Source organism: Lissotriton helveticus, chromosome 6 (genome assembly GCF_964261635.1).
Source record: "Lissotriton helveticus chromosome 6, aLisHel1.1, whole genome shotgun sequence".
In the NCBI taxonomy this organism is placed as follows: Eukaryota; Metazoa; Chordata; class Amphibia; order Caudata; family Salamandridae; genus Lissotriton; species Lissotriton helveticus.
In genome coordinates this window covers 1,052,441,951-1,052,462,781 of record NC_136067.1, presented here as the reverse complement: position 1 = coordinate 1,052,462,781, position 20,831 = coordinate 1,052,441,951, and the positions used below count along the sequence as shown (strand labels likewise).

Below are 20,831 nucleotides of genomic sequence, written 5' to 3'. Positions count from 1 at the left end.
AAACCACTTGGCTGTGTTTATTTAGATCACTGCGGTCCTTTCTCCTCAGATACTGCGTATAAGGACATCTTAGTTGCAGTGGATTCGTGCGCACGCTTTATTTGGCTCTGGCCACAACGGAGTGCCGATGCCCGAACTGTCATCCGCGATTTGCGTGTCTTTGTGGTAATTTTTGCATGTGGCACCTTTCATTCGGACTAGGGTCCAGCGTTCGTCTCTACGGCGTACAAGGATGCCATGGGTTCATTGGGGGTCCAAGTCAAATTTTCGTCTCCATACAGACCTGAGGGTAATAGTGTTGTGAAGTGGCTGAACCGTGACTTAAAGCAATCCGTGACAGCTAGGGTTTTAGGTACTGGCAAGAACTGACTGGCCCATCTCTATAGCGTTCAACGTGCTCTTAATAATCTCCCTAGAAGGTCTCAGGGTGGATGGACCCCATACAAAATGCTCTTTGGCATCAAAATGTTTGTTCTGGACCTTGAGGGTCTAGACATAGCGGCGTCTGCCGCTCCCTTTGACTTAGATGATCATTCTGCTGTATTACAGAACCTATAAAAGACTTGACAGTCTTGCAAAGGAACACTTGCCCTCCACAACTGATGCTGTGCTTCAGATTCCGGTAGTTGGCTGGCTACCGAGTCTGTGACCTGGTCCATGAGAAGGTGGAGAACAAGAAGGAGTTTGGCCCCTCTTATCGTACACCAGTTCCTGTGCTAGGAGTGCAGGGCACAAGAACAGTCATTTTACATCCACTTCCTGGTCGCAAGGATAACAGGTACATCTTCATTGACAATGTAAAATTATGACGAGTGACTGATTCTTCTTAGTATGACACCAGCGGTCTCTTGTCCAGCGATGCTTAGAAATTCTGTTTTGGCTCCGGCGAATACTAACAGGCCTGACATTGCCATCGAGATGCATACTGTTACTAATCCTTTATTGAATCCACTGGCTGGTGATGCCCTTGATGATACAGAGTACAATTACCCCATGAATGTGTCGTTGCCTGATGTGCAAACAAGTGCTGTTAACCAGTCATGCTTTTCATTTGACACTGACTCTACCACATCACAGTCCCCATCAAAAGTTTCTATTTTTGCTGTTTGGTTTAAAAGGCATTTTTTGATACCTCCTTGGACTTACATTTGGCTTTTGCTTTTTTCAATTTTTTTGTCCATGACAATTGAATTTGTAGTTATGTTTTTTAGCCTTGTAAATGGACATTATGTTAAAGAAAGAACTTCAATTAGGTTAATGATGGAACTTTGGCACCCCACTCATCACACATAATGAAAAGGGACCAGACTTTTGTAAATATCACAGGTTGGCCTGGCTTAGATGAGATTGTGTGGGATGCTGTCAAATTTAATTCCACGGCCTTACAGAGGTTATAAATGTCCCCAATGTACTTCGTGTTTCAATAGGGGATGTTGTAAAACAGACTATATACGCTCTGATGATTGGGATGTCCAAGCCGTAGAGGCTCTGTTTTCTGATTTGAAATATCATGCTGCCTTTGATGTTGAAGATTTGTACTTAGACTCATCCAATTACGCAGACTTATTCTGCTACCAACACTATGGCAATCATTGGAAAAAGCAAACACATCTAGAAATGTGGTTAATTATACAAAATGGGATCCTTGTCCAGCTCCCATTGAAGGCAGCTGGAAAACTCTTTTGAAAAAGTTGACTTATTTTACTGATTTTAATCAATCCAATCCTAGCGCCTTTTACTTTAAGATGACCGATAAGTCCTCTTCCAAAGTTAGACTCACCCACACTAAATTATAATATTCAAAGTCCTTTATCGATTAATTGGCTATAGGGAGCAATGAGCTGTGGAAAGATACTATTGATCTTAAATCTGTTTGGTGTTCTAAAAGCTGGCAAGTGCAAGGCACTGAAGCTCTGCATCGTGCATGTCTCATCCAGAACCATATATTGTTTTTGAATTCTACTGTTTCTCAAACTACTTGCTTTGAATTGGCTACGTCTAAAACGTGAAAAGCTCCTTCACTTCCTGATTTGGCAGAATACCCTACTTGGGACAATCATGTCAATTTGTCCATTAATGACTTACAGTCACTATTAAAAAATTCATCCTTTAATATTTCCAGTTTGGATCCCCAAGGTTGGTTATTATGGCAAAAAAGTTCAGATTCATGCCAACATCGTTTTCTGGGTCTGGCCCTTGGCTATACACAGGTTTGGGTGGATCCCCGTTTTGAAAGCGACTATTCTGTTACTACCTATTCAGTAGGCAAACTATGTCAAAAGTGGCTCAGATATTCCACTTTTGTGTCAGTTAAGCTCCATTTGTCCAAATTGACTGACAATGTTGATTTGAATGACTTTGTTAAAGGCCCTGCAGGAGGCATGTCAAAAAGATGGATATACGCTATTTACAACGAAGTTTGGAAACGGTCTCAAATCTAAGCTGCTTATAGATTAAGAGCTATTGATCAAGCCAATTTAGAAAAAGTGCTTGTAGTTGTTAACAGCATTAATACCCTTTCTTGCCGAATTTACACATTATATAATATTGTTTCATCTGTTGTTGATATTGTACAGGATGAAGTGTCTGTTTTGTACCATAGTCAAAATCAATTACGTTCCATTATGCAGTTTGCTTGGACATTGCAAACTTTTAAAGCTGGTAAAGTGACTTGGGACTACATTAATACCTCTTCTTATTTTTACCATTTAATTTGACTGTAAAACAACAATTTATGTCTATGAAGGATGCTGCATATTCACTTTTGCATATTGAAAAGTTAGAACCTTTACCATTTTCTGTTGCTGAATCAAATTCAGCAGTTTGGCTAATTCATGGGTTAATAACTCTGCCCTTCCCCTTGTTTAAATTAGATTCATGCATAAAACACTATGCCAAAGGCAGGTATGAACCTTTGGGAAGTGCCTATCTCCATGAAGTTTGGCTCTGCCATTCACCTATAGATGCCTGAGGGAGGGTAAAGAGGTTTATTTAAAGGGTGAAGATTGCACTTCAACACCTGATCACTCATTAGTTTGCAGGAACATACAATTGCACGGCTCATGTAATGCGTTCGCTCCGGATTTAGCCTGCATTTTAAAGGGTAATCCAGTCCCAGCAATAACACCTACTTTCACGTTGCTGGCTAAAGGTAGCTATTTGCTTTTAAATAATGAAGATTGCTGCGGTATGCTGGCAGGGATTCCGTATATTGTGACCGTCTCCCTGAGTGTAGTCTGTTGTAAGAATGTGCCTTTCCCGCCTCCGCATGGGAAGCTTGATATGTCCATCTCGCCTTCCATTCCGACCTTGAAAGCAGAGTTCAACAAGATGAGTCGAATAAGGGCTCTCTGGTCTCAGAAAGAAGTTGCCCTTACTTCTTCCCATGAAACATTTGTCCTTCACGTGGCAAACGCCCACACCAAGGGGCATGCCCTTTTAAATACTGATCTTCCCCTGCATTTCGGTGCTTTGATTCACACAATATTCAATGCCTCGTCGACCACAGGCTTGGCGCATTTTTTTAAAGTAGTAAGTTCTGGCCTTGTGACTTCATTCCATACTATATTTGGTGTGATACCGGCGTTTTTTCATTCTATTTTTTCCAGCCTGTTCTGCGGTTTCCCGCTAATTCTCGCCTTGGCTGCCGGTGTACTGCTGTTAATTTGCTTGCTCAGAAATGGCTGCACGGTCTGTGTCACTCCCATGTCAACACGCCCCGGCTGCTTCATCTTCGCAACCGGATGCTTGAATACTATGGAATGCTGCCTTTGGCTACCTTGAGTGCGGAGTATGGATTATCTTTCCGGTTCTCGTACTTTAGATGCGTGCAGCCTGTCTTCCATTGCCTGGATTGCTGTTTTGAATGGGCTTTTAATTTGTGTCTCTGCAATATGGTGTGTCCTAACCCGGATTATGATCAACTAATGAGTCCCTTAGTAGCTCATTTGTTGAAATGTTCTGGCATCTGGATTATGGCCTGTGCAGCAGCCCATGGCGTCCTAGGGAATTGGAATATATGTGTAGCTACACATGACTTCTTGGCATGCAGTTATATCGAGGAACATCGAGTTGTCCTCTAAGAGTGCTAGAGGCTCCGGCTATCGCAGAACATGTATGTTCTTTCCCATTACGAAATTGGATGGCTAAAATGTTTTCTGATGAGAGCAATGACTTCCTCGTGGCGGCAGTTGCAACGTACTGTGCCTATACGCTGTTGGATTGAATTGGCATGGATTCAACTTCAACGCGTACTGTACTTGACAGAAATTATTTTACTGTTTTTTCCATATCCATGATGGCAGTATACAGCCCCTTCTTGTTTTTTTTGGATTGCTTCGGAATTTTTTACTCCTAATTATCCAGTTTGGCAATTTTTAAACTTGGTTCTGTCTCATTCAAACTTGAACTCTGTGTTCCTAAATTGCCTCCCTTCTTGTGCCTGTTCCAATCAAGGGAGGGTGTAGTGAAGGCAGGGCCCTGCTTGCAACCATTGCTATGTTAGCATAGACTTATTAGAAGTTTAAATGTCATTTTACCTTTTTGCTGCTTTTGCACACAACACTGCATGTAACTGTTGTTGTAAGTTAGACTGTGTGAATTTCTTCACATGAGAACGACTTGTTTTCAACATCCCTAGACTTACATTGCGACCTTAGTCTGCACAGTGAGTTCAGAAGCCTTCAAGGTTACCATAACAATGTTAGCTGTTATTCTGGCTGATCGGCCCACGCTCTAGACACAACATGCACACAGCTGCAGCTAACTGAAATTCTAGTGCCTTTAATATTGCACTGCATGCATGATTAGGGCACTTGGAGAAAATCCTTTTCCAGAGAGAGAGAGCTTTTGCTGATCCTGATGTGACTCACTTCTGCTGATCTTGGAGGTATGGGGTTCCCCATTCAAGCCTAAGAGACCTTCTATTATTATACAACTTAGTTCCTAGCTGGGGAGGGTGGTACACAAGTCACTATAGGACCTGTTTCCACTATCATTATAATATGATTTCTCCCTTTGTGTTTTATGGAATTTTAACAATGCTGATCTTATTATTTTTAATCATATGCCTGCTTATGTTAGCAAAAATTCTGCATCTTGCAGCACGTCATTAAAATGAATATTTTAAACTTTACCATGTCTCTTTTTACTCACGTTGTGGACTGTTATGAGAATAAAAAAACGAAAGTGTTCTTGATTCCCACCATTCCTGAGAGTAACCTAAGTCGCATGTTCTGGGTTGTCTAATCATTGGTACCTTTGCTATAGGACGAAGAGCTAATGAGACACTGATGCTAGTCGGTTAGGGGTTCTAGGTACTGAGGCGAGTTTTTTGTTACACCACAATTTACTGAGGTCCTGGGTCTCTATGCACAGTTCAGTGTATGAGCAGAATCCCCGCAACAAGGGACACCGCTCTCGGTTTCATTATTTTTTTTAATTCACTTTAGTAATGAGCGCAGTGCCCACTTCAGGGACTCCGCGATCTTTCCTTTTTTTATTTTTATGTTTTAACTTTAATGAGTGCGGCACCTACCGCACGTACACTGCGCTCTGCATTTGCAATAGGTGTTGCTTATGGTATTGTAAATGCAAATGCCTTTTAATTTTTAATAATTAAAATTTTTTTTTTTTTTACAATGTCAATCGCTCACAAACTTGCAGTTGCGAGACCTATTGCATTGTAAATGCTTGTTTTAAAATGGATGTGACATGTACTACTTTCCATACCCAAGGAACGAAGGCTAGTGTCAGGAATTGATTGCACATAGATGTTATAGTAGGCACCAGAAGAGTGGATAGGGTGATTATCATATGAGGAGGACAAGGATCAAAAGGATTTACATTTTTCTGCAACGCAATGGACATCTCAGTCACCAATGAGATGGAAAAAACGCTCTTGGGGCGACGTTACTGTGATCGCATGGTACTCCATCTGGGCCTGCCTCTATTTCGGGAGCTAAGCGAGTCTTGGTTCCTATCATTCCAACCAGTCTGTATTGACTGTATTTTGCCTGTTCTCCGCTGCTTATTCTGCCGACAAGAATGCGTGTTGGATCTCTAATACTTCCATCGGTTGTGCCACCTGATGTGGATGTATTGCTGGATCCGTTAAGGGCCCATCCACTACAGTGTCCTCCGCGTATTTCCGTATTGATGTCGGCATTCTTAGAGCCACCACGGGATGCTTCAGCTCCTCTCGGATTGGATACCGGCTCTACTACAGGCACACAGGCTTTGGATGTTCCAACTGCTTCCTCTGCATCGGCTGTGAGAACTGAAGAAGATCACCTTTGCTCAATTGACCTGTTCTGTGAGGTGTAACAGGGGCCATCATCTGAGAAGGCAAGCAGCAGAAATGTTGCATCTCCCGCACAGGACACATAAACATTTGGCTCTCCGTGTGCTGGGAAGAATTCAACATTTTTTCAAAAAGACCACAATTGGAATTTTAAACAATATTTTTTCCTCTCTTCTTTACTCTTACTGAGCACGTTGGCTTTCAAATGCTCTCACTTGCTCAGACCATATATACAAACATATTTTAAAGGATTTATAAAGATCATTACATACATAAAGGACTTTTATAGTTTTTTAGGAATTGTTATAAATGTTTTAGAAATTCTTTCTCTGAACATTTAATAGAATGTTTTATGATTGATTAGAAGGACCTTCCCTTTTTAGTATATCGTCCGGCAGGATGAGGAGTGTTTTTTAGGACTGTAATGTACCCCAACATAGGCTTAGGTAGTCACTTAACCTTTCACCTACATTTTACCATGCCATTTTACAACATAACAGGTTTTTGCCGACCTTTTACCTAGTTAGGTGCTACATAAATGCTGTGTGGTTTTCCTGAAAGCTAGCCTAATTTATTATGCAGAATGATTCTCCGAATCACAGCAGGATTACCATCTTCTGCATAAAAACTATGCATAAGGGTCATCCCTTTTGTTATCCTCAGCCGGCATGACACAGCAAGGTAGAACCCTTGAGGGTACCTTTTTGGGTATATAAACCCCATATCTTTGCTGGTGCAGGCTGAGGAGAAAGACTTCCATGCTGACACACTGATGCGAGATGCTGAGGTTCCTACATGCAGAAACTCCAGCACGCAGTGGTCAGACATCCCTCACGTGGTGTCCACCTCGAGACCAAGACGGGATTCTACAGTTTGTCATTTCAGCTAATGGGGTTTGCTTCATCTGAGGAGGATTCTTGGTTCTACACCTACATACATGCTAAGTACACTTAGGTACATCTAGTTCGCGTTGCATCGTAGGAGTACGCATTATTACGGTCACGTATTCATATACCTGCAAATATCTATTGTTTTAACACTATGGTTGATATCTACCATCCATATACTCTTTTGGTGCTTTTAACCGTTCATATCGGTTTCAGTCTTATGGTTGTTGCAGCACACATATTTTACACTGTAATGAGGCTGGTTCAATAAATGCTTATTGAAAACGTCACCATCAGTTATTCTGTGTATCTCTCTCAGACAAAGTAATCACAAGTGACTGGGTGAAAAGTACTGTACTGTTTTCATGATCCCTGAGGGGTCAGGGTTCTCATGTTCGATAGTTGCCCGAAACTATTTTCTCCTTGGTAAGACGAGTTCATAGTGGCACTGTGAGCTAGCTGGTATACAGGCGAACATATCCGGTGGAGGTGTCTGGAATCAGTCTGAACACCAGTTACACAGTTTATGTTGTCTGAACGAGCAGATCCTATGTAGATTTATAGGAACTACACAACAGAAGGGTGCCTGAGCAGATGAAAGGTAAGCGTTGCTATTCCTGCCATTTTCTGTTACCCATAAAGGGTGGTGAACTAAGGCTGATTTCGTATCTTGTGTTCCTCTATACTTTATTTTGGAAGAACAGATTCCAAATACTAAAGCCTTAGCCCAGAACCTTCCTGCTCTAGCCTTGGGGATCTGGATGCAGACGTTGAAGGATGCAATACTTTCATGTGCCTGTCCTACAGATGCCTCCTGTTATTTGTCATGAAGAAGGAACACTTTCAGTTTGCTATTCTGGCCTTTGGGCTTATCAGCTACCTGTAGCTTCTTCGCAGGTCAGGAGTGCACATCTTTCTGTAACTCGACAACTGACTGTTGAAGGCGGCTCGTCATAGTCCGTTGCTGATCACCTGCCAACGGCTATCTCACTACTAACATCCCTACGGTTATCCATCATCAAGCCAAAATCCCACCATTAGCCTGGGCTGAGGATTCTCTTTGTAGTCGTGATTCTGGATACATTGCCATTCAAAGCTTGGCCGTCTCAACAACCAGTCTGGGGCATTTTTAGGATACAGTTGTCGGGTTTTCAGGCTTGGGCCTGTGCTCTGGCCCAGATGATTGTGAGGCTTCTTGGTTCTCCTGACCTTGTGTATCCCACTGGTGCCTCACACGAGGACTCCCCAGTGGAACCTGCACCTTCAATGGTTCTGCACTTGGAGTGCTTCACTGACAACATCCACATGTCGGACGAGGCAGGCTGTGACCTTCAATGGTGAATGAAGGTAGCTAACCTGATGTGCAGCTGACTGTTCTCCCTGCCCCATACATGGTTCACAACGGTGTATGATGCATTGGCTCTGAGCTGGAGGTGTCACATAGATGAGGTCAAGATGAGATCTGAGGCCTTTGGGCTCCATTGCATCAAAGGCACCACTTCAACCTGTTGGAGCTGTGGGCCATCCAGCTGGCTTTCAGTGCATTTCTGCCATCCAACACGGGCAACATTGTGCAAATTTTGATGAACAACATAACCTTGAGGTAGTACTGCAACAAGCAGAGTGGCATAGAGCCATGGATGTTGGACTATGGGGCTATTAGTTATGTAATCACACATGAGGGGTGGGATGCACACCGTTTTTTTTCTCCACATTTCACTTGAATTATGCACTGAAACATATCTGCGTGCTTCCTGGCTCAGTGTCATGCCCATATGACACGATTTAGACAAAACTCCAATAAACGGGGAGACCTTTCCCCCCAACCAGTTCACAGCAATGTTATGCCGATTGGCGCACTTTACTCCTTACTCAACGGTTTATAAGTACTGTTTCTGTGTTTCTCCATGGTTACTCTCTTTTTGCTATTAGTTATGTGCCAGGAAATGCTGAGACTGCAGCATCGACTGGATGTTCAGGGTATTTCACTGACTATGAACCATCTGACAGGATCTCTGATCGCCACGGTGAGCTGAGCGCCTTCATTATCATTCTGCCAGATCAAAGGCTGACACTGTGGCCTTAACCATGGCTGTTACAGTACTGGACATCTGCCAGGCGGCTTCATGAGCTTCCGTCCACACCTTCACCTGGAATTACTTACCTTTGAGAATGCTGTTTCTGGTGGGTACTCGATCTGCATATTTCTCACCGCGTGTCCTCCCCATTCAGCGGACTTCAGATTTTTGATAAGCATTATGTTATTTCTGTAGTAGGGGATCTCTGTGTATAGTCATAATCTAGTGAATAGTCCCGCTCATGTGCGTGGACCCCGGAGCAATCAAAAATAATCTCTTAAGGTGTCGAAAAATGCAGAACTGCACAGACACTTAAGAGAGAATTAAAGACAGATAATGCAGCCTATATCCACAGGCTACACTGTCCAGTACTTCAACTAGAAATTCCACCAAAAATCCACAATCAGCAAAGCCTGTCCAGATTTCCCTTGCTTTAACAGCAAAAACCCTCTGGAATGATAGAGAGAAAGACCTGGACAGACAAGCCCCATAGGCTGCCATTATGTGGCTCAAAACAGGATACTGTGCCTTTAAGAGAACCTTCCAGAACTTCACAGTATCCCAGAATGCACTGCAGGTCCCTTTTACTTTCAGTTCTTTTTTCCGGCTCCTGCTAGCAGGACCCTGGAGCCTTGAGCTCTCCCTTTTGGGATTTATTTTTGTGATTTCTCATTTTTTCAAGTGTTTTTTGGTACTTTGTTCAAAGTACTTTGGTTAATTCTTCTTTGGTGTGCTTTTGGGGCAGTCTTTTTGTCGAATATGCCTGCATTATTTGACAAATGCCCGGAGTGTTCCAGGAAGAAGGCCAAGACTGACCCACATGAAGTGTGTATCCTCTGCCTTCCCTCCTCTCATAACCCTGATGAGTGTGAAATCTGCCAGGGATTTACAACCAGGACCCTGAGAGACAGAAAGAAGATCAGGCTCCAAGGCATGGAGGAGAGAAGACTGCAAGCACGAGGTGGGTCTGGAGGGGCTTCATCTGCCCATGCTGAGGCCTCTGGGGGGCTCCCCAGAGGCAGGAAGTCCAGCAAGCGTCCCCATTCTCCGTCGGCGTCGATTGCACCGACTACGGCGTCGAGAGGGATGACTACAGTCTGTTCCCCGTCTCCCCAGGGCTCTGGGTCGAAGCGGCGTCGACGTTCGACATCGAAGGAGCTGAACAGACCGCCGTTGACGTCACCGGTGACGGTTTCGTTATCGTCGTCGTCGTCGTCGAGGACTCGACGTCGACGGGTGGCCCGGCGTCGGCGCTCGCCGTTGGCGAAAAGGAGAAGATCGTCGTCGAGGGGATCCTCGGCATCGAGGGGGCGATCGCCGTCGAGGAAGAGATCGCCGTCGAGGCACAGGAAGCCGTTGAGGCGAAGACGATCGTTGTCGAGGCGATGGAGATCGCCGTCGAAGCAGAAGCGTTCGCAGTCGAGGGACAGGTGTTCGCCGTCGAGGAAGCGCAGTTCGCAGTCGAGGGGCCAACGCTCGCCGTCGGGTCACCGTTCTTCGACGCAGGAACGGCGCAGAAGGAGTTTGGGCACCAGGAGTCAGTCTGACAGGCGTCCAGTGCCTAGGAGAGACTCTCCCACATCCCAGCCTGATAAGGAGGGCGGGTCACCGGGCTCGGTGTACTCCCTTGTGTATACCCCTCCTAAGCCGGGGACAGTGACGCCTCCTCCTCCACCTCCTTTGCCGAGAGGGCTTCCTCCGCGGGTCCCTACCCCACTGCCTCTTCCACCTCTACCACCTCGGCCTCAGCCCCAGCCTCAGCCTCAACCTCAGCTGCCGGTTGACAAGCCTCCACCGCTTCCTCCGAGGTCGGTTTCCCTGCACAGGTACCCAACTCCTCCGAAGGGGACCCCTCGGCCGAGGGGACCACCCAAGCCACAGTCTCCTGTCCCGGTGGAACCGGCAGGACGACCAAAGCCACAGAAGTCGCGATCCCGCTCCGGACGGAGAGGGAGGTCACGCAGTCGTCACAGATCCTCGACGAGGTCCAGACGGCGCCACAGGAGGCGCGGATCACGGTCCCGCACGGGCTCTTCCAGGACGAGGTCCTACTCCCCGACCTTGTCAGACTTCCCGGGGACTAGGGTGTCTCCCGTGGATGACATCAGCACGTTCCAGGATGTTCTCCTGAGGGGTGCGGCGAAATTAGGAATCACGGTGACGGCTCCCACACCTACGACGTCCGTGATCTTTGAGACACTTCACAAGAAACATTTATCTCGCCCTCTGCTGCCGCTCGTGCCAGGCTTGGTAGAGCCAGCGGAGGAGCTGTTCCTTACGCCTGCAGTAACGAGAGCTGCTCCATCCCGTCTGCTGAAGAAATATAGGGCTCCGGATTTCGACCCAGCTTTTCTAAGGTCTGACCCGGTTCCGGATTCTGTTATAGTGACGGCAGCCAGAAAACAACATTCTACCTCTCCGTCTTCTACCGTGCCTCCGGATGAGGAGAGCCAATGGATCGACTCTAATGGCAGGAAGGCTTATGGGACAGCAGCTAAGGCCATGAAGACCGCTCGCGATACGGCTCCGCTGGGACGGTACGATCGTTCCCTGTGGGAATCTCTCCAGCAGTTCACAGAACTCCTGCCACGGGACAAGAGGGAGGATTTCCTAGAGATCCTGAAGGAAGGGATGCTGGTTTCGAACCAGGTTATCAGTTGCGGCTGCGGATGGTTCCCTGTTGGCGGCCCATGGTTACTGTCATGGGATCAACCAGCGACGCCATGCTTGGCTCAGGCTCACATCACTCAAGCCGGAGGCCCAGCAGCGAGTGGCTAATCTGCCCTTCTCGGGGGAGACCCTGTTCGGGAAACATGCGGATGATGAGGTGGCCCGCATGAAGGCAGAGGCAGAGACTCTGACGGCTGTGGGCTTGGAGAAGCCCAAAGAAAAGAAAGCCTACCGCCCGTTCCAGTGACGGTTCGGGGCGCAGGGCCGAGGGCGAGGACAGGCTTCGGGACAGCAGCAGCAACAAGAGAAGCAGTTCCATAGGCCCTTCCAGAAGCGCCAGAAGGGTAGAGGAGGTCAACACTCCTCTACAGTGAACAAGGGCGCGGCCGGGTCTCGACCCTGAGCTGCTACTTCCCCTTCATCCGTTACCCGCTCCGGTGGGGGGAAGCGTCCAATTTTTTCTGGCAGAGTGGAGAAAAATTACTCAGGACAAGTGGGTGCTGAATATTGTTTGCAATGGATACAGTCTTCCGTTCACCGGCACGCCTCCATCGATCCCTCCAGTCAGCTCGCAGTTTCAGCTGCGCAAGCTCCAGGCGGAGGCCGATATCCTGTTGAGGAAAAAGGCGATAGAAGACGAACCTCTGTCTCAAAGAGGAAGAGGTCTGTACTCCCGGTTCTTTCTGGTCCGCAAGAAGGACAAGAACGAGTTCAGGCCTATTCTGGATTTGCGACAAGCAAAGAAGTGGATTCGCAGAAAAAAGTTTCGCATGCTGTCGTTGCATCAGATTTATCCTCAGCTGCAACAGGGAGACTGGCTGTGTGCCATAGATCTACAGGATGCATACTTCCATGTGCCCATTGCACACAAACACAGGAAGTTCCTGCGATTCCAAGTCGGCGCCAATCATTATCAGTACACAGTACTGCCATTCGGATTGAAGTCTGCGCCCAGGACATTCTCGAAGTGCATGGCAGTGGTAGCCGCACACCTAAGGAAGAACAGGGTGTTTCTCTACCCGTACCTGGACGATTGGTTGATCAAGGCCTCCTCCTTCTCGGAAGCTCAAGCGCACTTCCGGAAGACGTGCGTTCTCTTGAACAAGCTGGGGTTGCACATCAACATGTCCAAGTCTGTCCCGACTCCGGTCCAGTGCATACAGTACTTGGGAGCCTGCATCAATACGTTGTCAGCAAGCGTGTCTCCTTCGGAGGAGAGACGGTTATCACTCCTTCGGAAGGCTCAGGCTCTTATGACCGCTCCATCTACAACAGTGAGGACGGTGTCTTCTCTACTGGGGTCGATGGCCTCTTGTATCTTTCTCGAGCCACACGCACGGCTGCACATGAGACCATTGCAGGAGTGCTTGGAGGATCAGTGGGATCAGAGGAAAGGATCTTGGGACGACAAGATACGACCGTCTCTGCATGCTCTTCAGTCTCTGAAGTGGTGGTGTTCAGCGGAGAATCTCCTGAGAGGGGTTCCCTTCCACAAGGACATTCCCATGCAGACTATTGTGACGGATGCGTCTCTCCACGGCTGGGGGGCGCACTCTGGAGACCTACAGATTCAAGGGACGTGGTCCCAGATGGAGTCCACATACCACATCAATTTCCTGGAACTCAGAGCTGTTCACTTGGCACTGAAGGCCTTTCTTCCGTCCTTCCGGACCAACTCCTTGCTTGTTCGGACAGACAATACGACCACGATGTATTACCTCAACAAGCAGGGGGGGTCGAGATCGCGCACTCTGTCGCAGGAGGCGCAGGCGATCTGGCACTGGCTTCTGGCCAGAGGACTGACGATAACGGCCACCCATCTACCTGGTGTGCAGAATGTTCAGGCAGACGCACTGAGCAGACTGATCCAGGAAAACCACGAATGGGTTATAAACGACGTAGTACTAGGAGAAGTCTTCGCAAGGTGGGGGACTCCAGACGTAGATCTGTTCGCCACCGCCGAAAACAGCAAATGCCGAGACTTCGCCTCCAGGTACTACCAACCAGGGACGCTGGGGAATGTGCTATGGATCAACTGGTCGAACAGCTTTCTGTACGCTTTTCCACCCATTCCCCTGATTCCGGCGGTGCTCATCAAACTGTCCCAGTCCAGGGCACGAATGATCCTGATTGCCCCGGAATGGCCCAGACAGTGGTGGTTCACAGACCTGCTTCACCTGTCTCTCCTTCCTCACATACGGCTGCCGTGCAGGCCGGACCTTCTCACGAAGTTCGGGGGGCAGATGTTGCACCCCAACCTCTCGTCTTTGAGTTTGGCGGCATGGCTCCTGAGATAGTGCAATATGGCCATCTGAATCTACCAGAAGATTGCATGGACATACTGAAGGAGGCTAAGCGACCTTCCACTAGGACTTCTTATGCTTACAAGTGGAAGAGGTTTTGCATCTGGTGCAAGTCGAAGAACTATGACCCAACGACTTGTAAGGAAGATGTCATCCTTCCGTATCTTCTACATCTGGCGCAGTCTGGCCTTAATGTCCATTCCATTAAGGTTCATCTGGCTGCTTTGACTGCCTACAGGAAATGCCCTTCACAGACTTCCTTCTTTCAGATCCCTGTGATCAAAGACTTTTTGGAAGGCTTGAAGAAAGTGTTCCCTCCTGTCCGGCTTCCTTCGCCTTCATGGGAATTGAATGTGGTGCTGTCCAGATTGATGAAGGAGCCTTTTGAACCTATTCATAAGGCTTCGTTGCAGCACCTGTCTTGGAAGGCGGCGTTCCTCGTGGCCATTACATCGGCCAGCAGGGTGAGTGAAATTCAGGCGTTGTGTTGCCAAGAACCTTATACTGTATTTCATGCTGCTAAGGTTGTTATGCGTACTCACCCTAAATTTCTTCCTAAAGTTATATCTGACTTTCATGTTAACCAGACCATAACTTTGCCTACGTTTTTTCAGAATCCTTCCTCTCCAGCGGAAAGGTCCTTGCATTCCCTGGATGTTAGGAGGGTGTTGAAATTTTATCTGGATAAAACCAAGGATATTCGTAGGTCAGACCAATTGTTTATCAATTATGGCTCAGTCAGGACAGGTCTTGCTACCTCTAAACAGTCCATTTCTAGGTGGATTGTGTCCTGTATACAGTTGTGTTACCAAAAAGCTGGTAAGACCTTAGGGGGTAAACCTAAGGCTCATTCCACCAGGGGCAAAGCTGCCACGACTGCTTTCCTCCGTAATGTTCCTATTGCAGAAATCTGCAAGGCGGCCACTTGGAAGTCGGTCCATACCTTTGCTGAGCATTACTGTCTGGACACTGATGCCAGGGCAGACGCTCAGGTTGGGCAGGCTTCGCTGCGAAATCTGTTCGCACAGTAGTGGTGTTATTTCTCTTTTCTCCACCGCCGCTTTGGTGTGGGGGATGGGCTTGCCATTCTATTCACTAGATTATGACTATACACAGAGATCCCCTACTACAGAAGGAGTAGTTTCTGTCCTGTAACTCCAGTTCTGTAGTAGGGGTATCTCAGTTATAGTCATAAGCGCCCGCCCTCCTCCCCGGTGGAGAGAGATATTCATGTAAGGAATGCTACAGGTCTGGCGTGTTACGCCTTCAAAAAGAACTGAAAGTAAAAGGGACCTGCAGTGCATTCTGGGATACTGTGAAGTTCTGGAAGGTTCTCTTAAAGGCACAGTATCCTGTTTTGAGCCACATAATGGCAGCCTATGGGGCTTGTCTGTCCAGGTCTTTCTCTCTATCATTCCAGAGGGTTTTTGCTGTTAAAGCAAGGGAAATCTGGACAGGCTTTGCTGTTTGTGGATTTTTGGTGGAATTTCTAGTTGAAGTACTGGACAGTGTAGCCTGTGGATATAGGCTGCATTATCTGTCTTTAATTCTCTCTTAAGTGTCTGTGCAGTTCTGCATTTTTCGACACCGTAAGATATTATTTTTGATTGCTCCGGGGTCCACGCACATGGGCGGGACTATTCACTAGATTATGACTATAACAGAGATACCCCTACTACAGAACTGGAGTTACAGGACAGAAACTACTCCGTCTTGCATTTTGCAATATGTTACTGATGCTTTGCATCTAACGATGGGGAATGCTTCATGGTTAATTGTTGTTAGTGTGCAGTAGTGGCAGCTGTATACAGTTCTGTGCCGTCACTTCCGGAGGCAGGACGAGGACGCTGCAAAGTCCAGTTGCACCACCTATCGGCAAACAGTGGCAGTTGCTGGGAAAAAGTACTGATCTGCCCTGGTGCCTAGGGAAATTTGGAAGTTGAGGATTCCATAGGCATTGCAGTGTAAACCTTTCAGTGATAAATATACTAAAGAAACAATAATAGGTTAGAAGAACGTGTTTCATACCAATGGTGCCTTTGTTATGTTCTTTTTTATTGTTTTTTTCATATAACTTTTAAAACAGAATAAAATAGTCCTCATACACCCGACACAGGCGATCATTACATATTGCAATACATTCCATGTCAATGTACAATTATACAAGAACCGTTAGTTGTTAAGTCCAATACAGGACAAGGTGACTCTCTGTCCAGAGAATGTATAAAGAAAATGTGAAATAAGAAGGGGGGGAAAAAAGGATAAGACAGAAAAAAAATCCCAACCGGTATTCAAACATATGATTATACTGGGTAAAATATGCTGCATTTGTCCTAACCACAAAAGTTAAAGATATATATCTGGTCAGCCAAAGGAATTGCCAGCCTAGTGACTGGTGGTAGAGCAGCTATAAACACTTATGTCTGTGCGACTGATTTGTAAGGCTGAGCGTCAGGGACTATCAGTAGCCAGACGCATTGTGTTTGCGTCCGAGTGTATCTGAGTGGGCGCCCTTTGTGATGCAATGCGGGGGTCGTCACTTACTGCCATGTCGGGCACCACGTCTGAATTTGGTATGTTGGTTCTTATGGCTATTTGGTCTCTGTAAATTATCCCACCAGCTACCTAAGAATAACTAGATTTCCTGTGCTGAACGTAGTGGTGCAAAAACAGCATTCACACTCTTATCACGCCATGTTTTGTCAGTTCCTTGCTGAACCAATGTGATCTCCTAATACTTTAATCGCATCCCCAGGAACGTAATTGTTAAAAGGCTGCTAGGGGCCACCCTGGTAGTGAGGTGCAAAGAGGAAACGATGAACTGAAGTAACATAATTTACTGTTATTGAATTACAATTTCTTTTTTCAGAGGTTGTAGAGTTTGTCCTCTCAATTTGATTTTTAAATCAGTCTTTATTTTTGCGTTTGGTCATTTAAAAAATTTATAAAATATAACCGTTAATGTTTGATGCAAAAAGCATTTCTGTCGACTTTCTTTTTGCTTTACATTTTTTTTAATAACACTTTGTTTCTGTAGGCGGCAGAAATGGCCTTGCGCCTAACAGGGATTAATCGCTGGTGTGTCACTGGTACCCCAGTGCAACGAGGATTAGAAGGTGAGTTAGAACTTGTATTGCTTTACAAATTTGTGTGTGTGTGTGTGTGTATATATATATATCATCCGAAGAAGGCCATGTTAGGCCGAAATACATCATGCCGTGACTTTCATTAAAAGTGTTCTCCATCTGAATCCCCAGTTGTGGCCTCTGCTCGTTTTGTAGCCGGCATCGTGATTCAGAGGCCCCCACTTCGCAAGCTTGCTGCGGACAAGGCTGGCAGCTGCTGCTGCAGATTTGTTGTAACTCCGAGGTATCGGAACGTCCGTGGCCCACCCACCGCACCAGGATAAAGCAAGGCGGCGAAACGTAGGGTGGGATGCATTGCACTCCTACCTCCGCTATATTTGCCTCCAGATTGTCGGTGAGGTTGGAGTGGTGTTTTGGGGACCAGAGGAGGCACTTGGAAATATATTTAACAGGATATTGGCAGTGTTCCACCATCGCAGCAAGTCCAACTTACCGCGTTTCTACATGGAACTGAATATCCCCCTCGCAGCACGTACCTGGACAACGTGAAGAACTCTGGGACCTGTGGTTCTAATTAACTACGGGTTGGTGAGCCAATACGAGGTTTGAGGGGGCGGAGCTTTTAATTGAAATTTTTTTTTTTAATTATTTCCATCATGCTAAGTTATTTTTTTAACTATTAAGTAACTTATTTTGTGAATGTGCATATGTCTTCAGCGATATCATAGTGTTTTCTCTATTGCTATGACCATGTGACCTGTTTGAAAATTGTTGGAGAGGCGGGCTTCACTGCATTATAAAAACAAAAAAATATCATTGGGTCATTGCATGTGATCAAGGGCTCTTGGAGCCCGAAACGCGTCTTGCCCTCTCGCTACCAACCTTTCCTGCAATAAAGACCTGTGAATTGTAAGCTGTGCTCCGTCTCCTGTTTGCTTCGCTAGTCCTGGGTTGCGCTGGGATTGGAAGTGGCGTTCCTTGGAGTCTGCGCACATTGAATTACGGAAATCAGCTTGTTTCTGTTACGGACCCCCTCTCCAGAAAGCAGGCGTCCACTGTCAAGCTATCTTTTGGCAAGTTTCCGGACTGAATTTTAAGTGGATGCCCCCTCCTGCAGCCAAAAGTTCAGCATTTTCAAATACCAGCGTAGAGGACGATATTCGGCGGCCGAGTCGAAGGACCCGACCAAAGCGTGTCGTCAACAAAACGTGGTGAGTGATACTGCACAGCAGAGCGGAGGTGGAGAGGTAACGTCCCCGGTGAGGGACTAGCACAAATAGCACGCCGTTGTTAATATCTGCGGCATACAGCAGAAGAAAAAGACAGGTTGGGGCAGAGGATAATGTCTGCGGAGGAGTTCCGTGTGAGGGAGGAGGAAGCGGAACAGCTGTTTAATCAGGTCATTACGCCAGGCAGCAATGTTAACATAACAGCACCCAACATTGAAAGTCAAGAGGACACAGACATCAAAGCACTATACAAGGCGTTAGAAAAGCAAAAACGCCTTGAAGTCACAAAATGGTGGGAACATTACTAACTTTCAAAATATGCAGATGTCAATCGTGTACCACGGGGTTTACGAATAATGCTCGCTCCGAGCTTCGAAAATCCAAACCCTTTGATGGTAAAGGAATGGGGCCAAAACAACCTAGCGGCCTCTATGAACTCAGTACACATTCTGATCAAATATGCTGCCATTGACAGAGACGCCATACTAATCACAATTGATAAAATTCAAGAGCAAATCGATTCCATTGAAGAAACTGAAGCCGCCAAAAAATTAAAAGAAGCAATGCATGATAGACTCAAGAAACACGCAGACAAAATTGAAGCAAGGAAAGTCAGCAAATTTGCAAGAGATGCAGCGGACTACGCAAATGGCCAGATATTTACCTTCGCGCGTAAATACAATGTCACTAAACGCCAGCAGTTTAGGGGAAAGGGGAATGTAGTGCCAAATTCAATTTATACAGCTAAATCAACTGAGGCACAGGACCACGCGACTGTGAGTTCTAACTCCGACACAGCCTCAACCTCCAGTGGGTCAATTGGCTCAAATGAAGATTTAAGTGTAACTGGCCTTCCCATGCCCATTCTTGACATTGATGAAGAGCTTGGTTTTTTAGTAGCCGAAAGACTGCGCACACTGAGACCGCGTCAAAAAAATGCAGCAACACCCGCAGAAATAAAAAAAAGACGCGAAAGGAGAAGGAAACACAAACAAAGGAGGACAGAACAAAAAGACAAACCAATCATGGAAAAAGAAGTAGAGATGGGGAGATCCATTGTAAATCTATCGGATGTAGTCCTCACAAAAGCGGAACAGCAACTTTTGGAGCTTGGCTTGAACTTCTGCCCCGAACAACATTTTAAATATGCCTCCACTAGAGTCGATGTGTACAGATATATTTGCAAATTAAAGTTGAAAAAATTCTTTGCGCTACAAAAATTTAAATCTACCAATGGTACTGAAACAAGCAATAGAACCAATAACACTGATAATGAACCCCAATTATCAGCATGTGACGTACCAGTGTTACTTGACATGTATGATCTCAACCATGCAACAAACTCTCAAACAATGGTTGGTGATGTTGATATAAGCACACAAAAAAGATTAGAAAAAATCAACATGATTCAAAAAGGTGCAGGCATCACGCCATTCAAAGGAAAATCAGAGTTTGTGCCTATCATGACCAAAGATGCGGTGGATGTGTACCAAGATTGCATTATTGTAGATATCAAAGAGTTGTACAAAAAAAATCAACAATCAAAAGAAAAAGAAGTACAATGTGCAAAAAGCCAAATACTTTGAACTTATGAAAAAGCTTAAAGATAACCCCAATATAATAGTGAAAACTGCACATAAAGGGGGTAACATTGTTATTTGGCCCAAATCGGATTATTCGACAGAGGCACAAAGGCAGCTACAAGACCCTGCTTGTTATATAAAATCAACCAACAAAGAGTATCTGAAGGCAAATGAAAGCTTACACAAACTGCTTCTAAAATATCGCAGGGAAGGCCTTATTTCAGCTGACGAGTACAAATTTATGTATAATGAACATCCAGTCCTGCCAGTCCTCTACCTTATCCCAAAAGTTCACAAAGGGATATCGCCTGTTCCCGGCAGGCCCATTATCTCCGCCATAAACAGCTGTGGAGAAAATGTGGGCCAATGTATTGATTTCTTCTTACAAAACTGGGTCAACAACCTTCCCAGTTTTGTCCGGGATACTAGTGACTTTTTGGCAAAAATAGAGGACTTGGATTGGCAAGAAGATATGTTGCTGATTACTCTTGATGTTGAACAATTGTGTTCGAGTATTGCTCATTCTTGTGGTTTAAATGCAGTCACTCACTTTCTTGGTCAACGACCTGCTGAATTTTATGAACATAATAAGGTGATCCTAGGCCTGATTGAATGGTGTCTGAGTAATAATTACTTTTCATTTGGCAAGGAGATTTGGAGACAGCTGAGAGGTGTGGCTATGGGGGCCTGCTTC

At 45.9% G+C, this 20,831-nt stretch overlaps 1 protein-coding gene across 1 annotated transcript in view; it reads left to right on the top strand.

Annotated features, from left to right (window-relative positions):
• SHPRH (SNF2 histone linker PHD RING helicase) overlaps positions 1-20,831 on the top strand; it is an 884,400-nt gene that overhangs the window by 420,246 nt on the left and 443,323 nt on the right. The window contains exon 11 of the mRNA XM_078648685.1: positions 17,277-17,355. Within this exon, the coding sequence (XP_078504811.1) occupies positions 17,277-17,355 (79 nt within the window). The remainder of the gene's footprint in view (positions 1-17,276; positions 17,356-20,831) is intronic.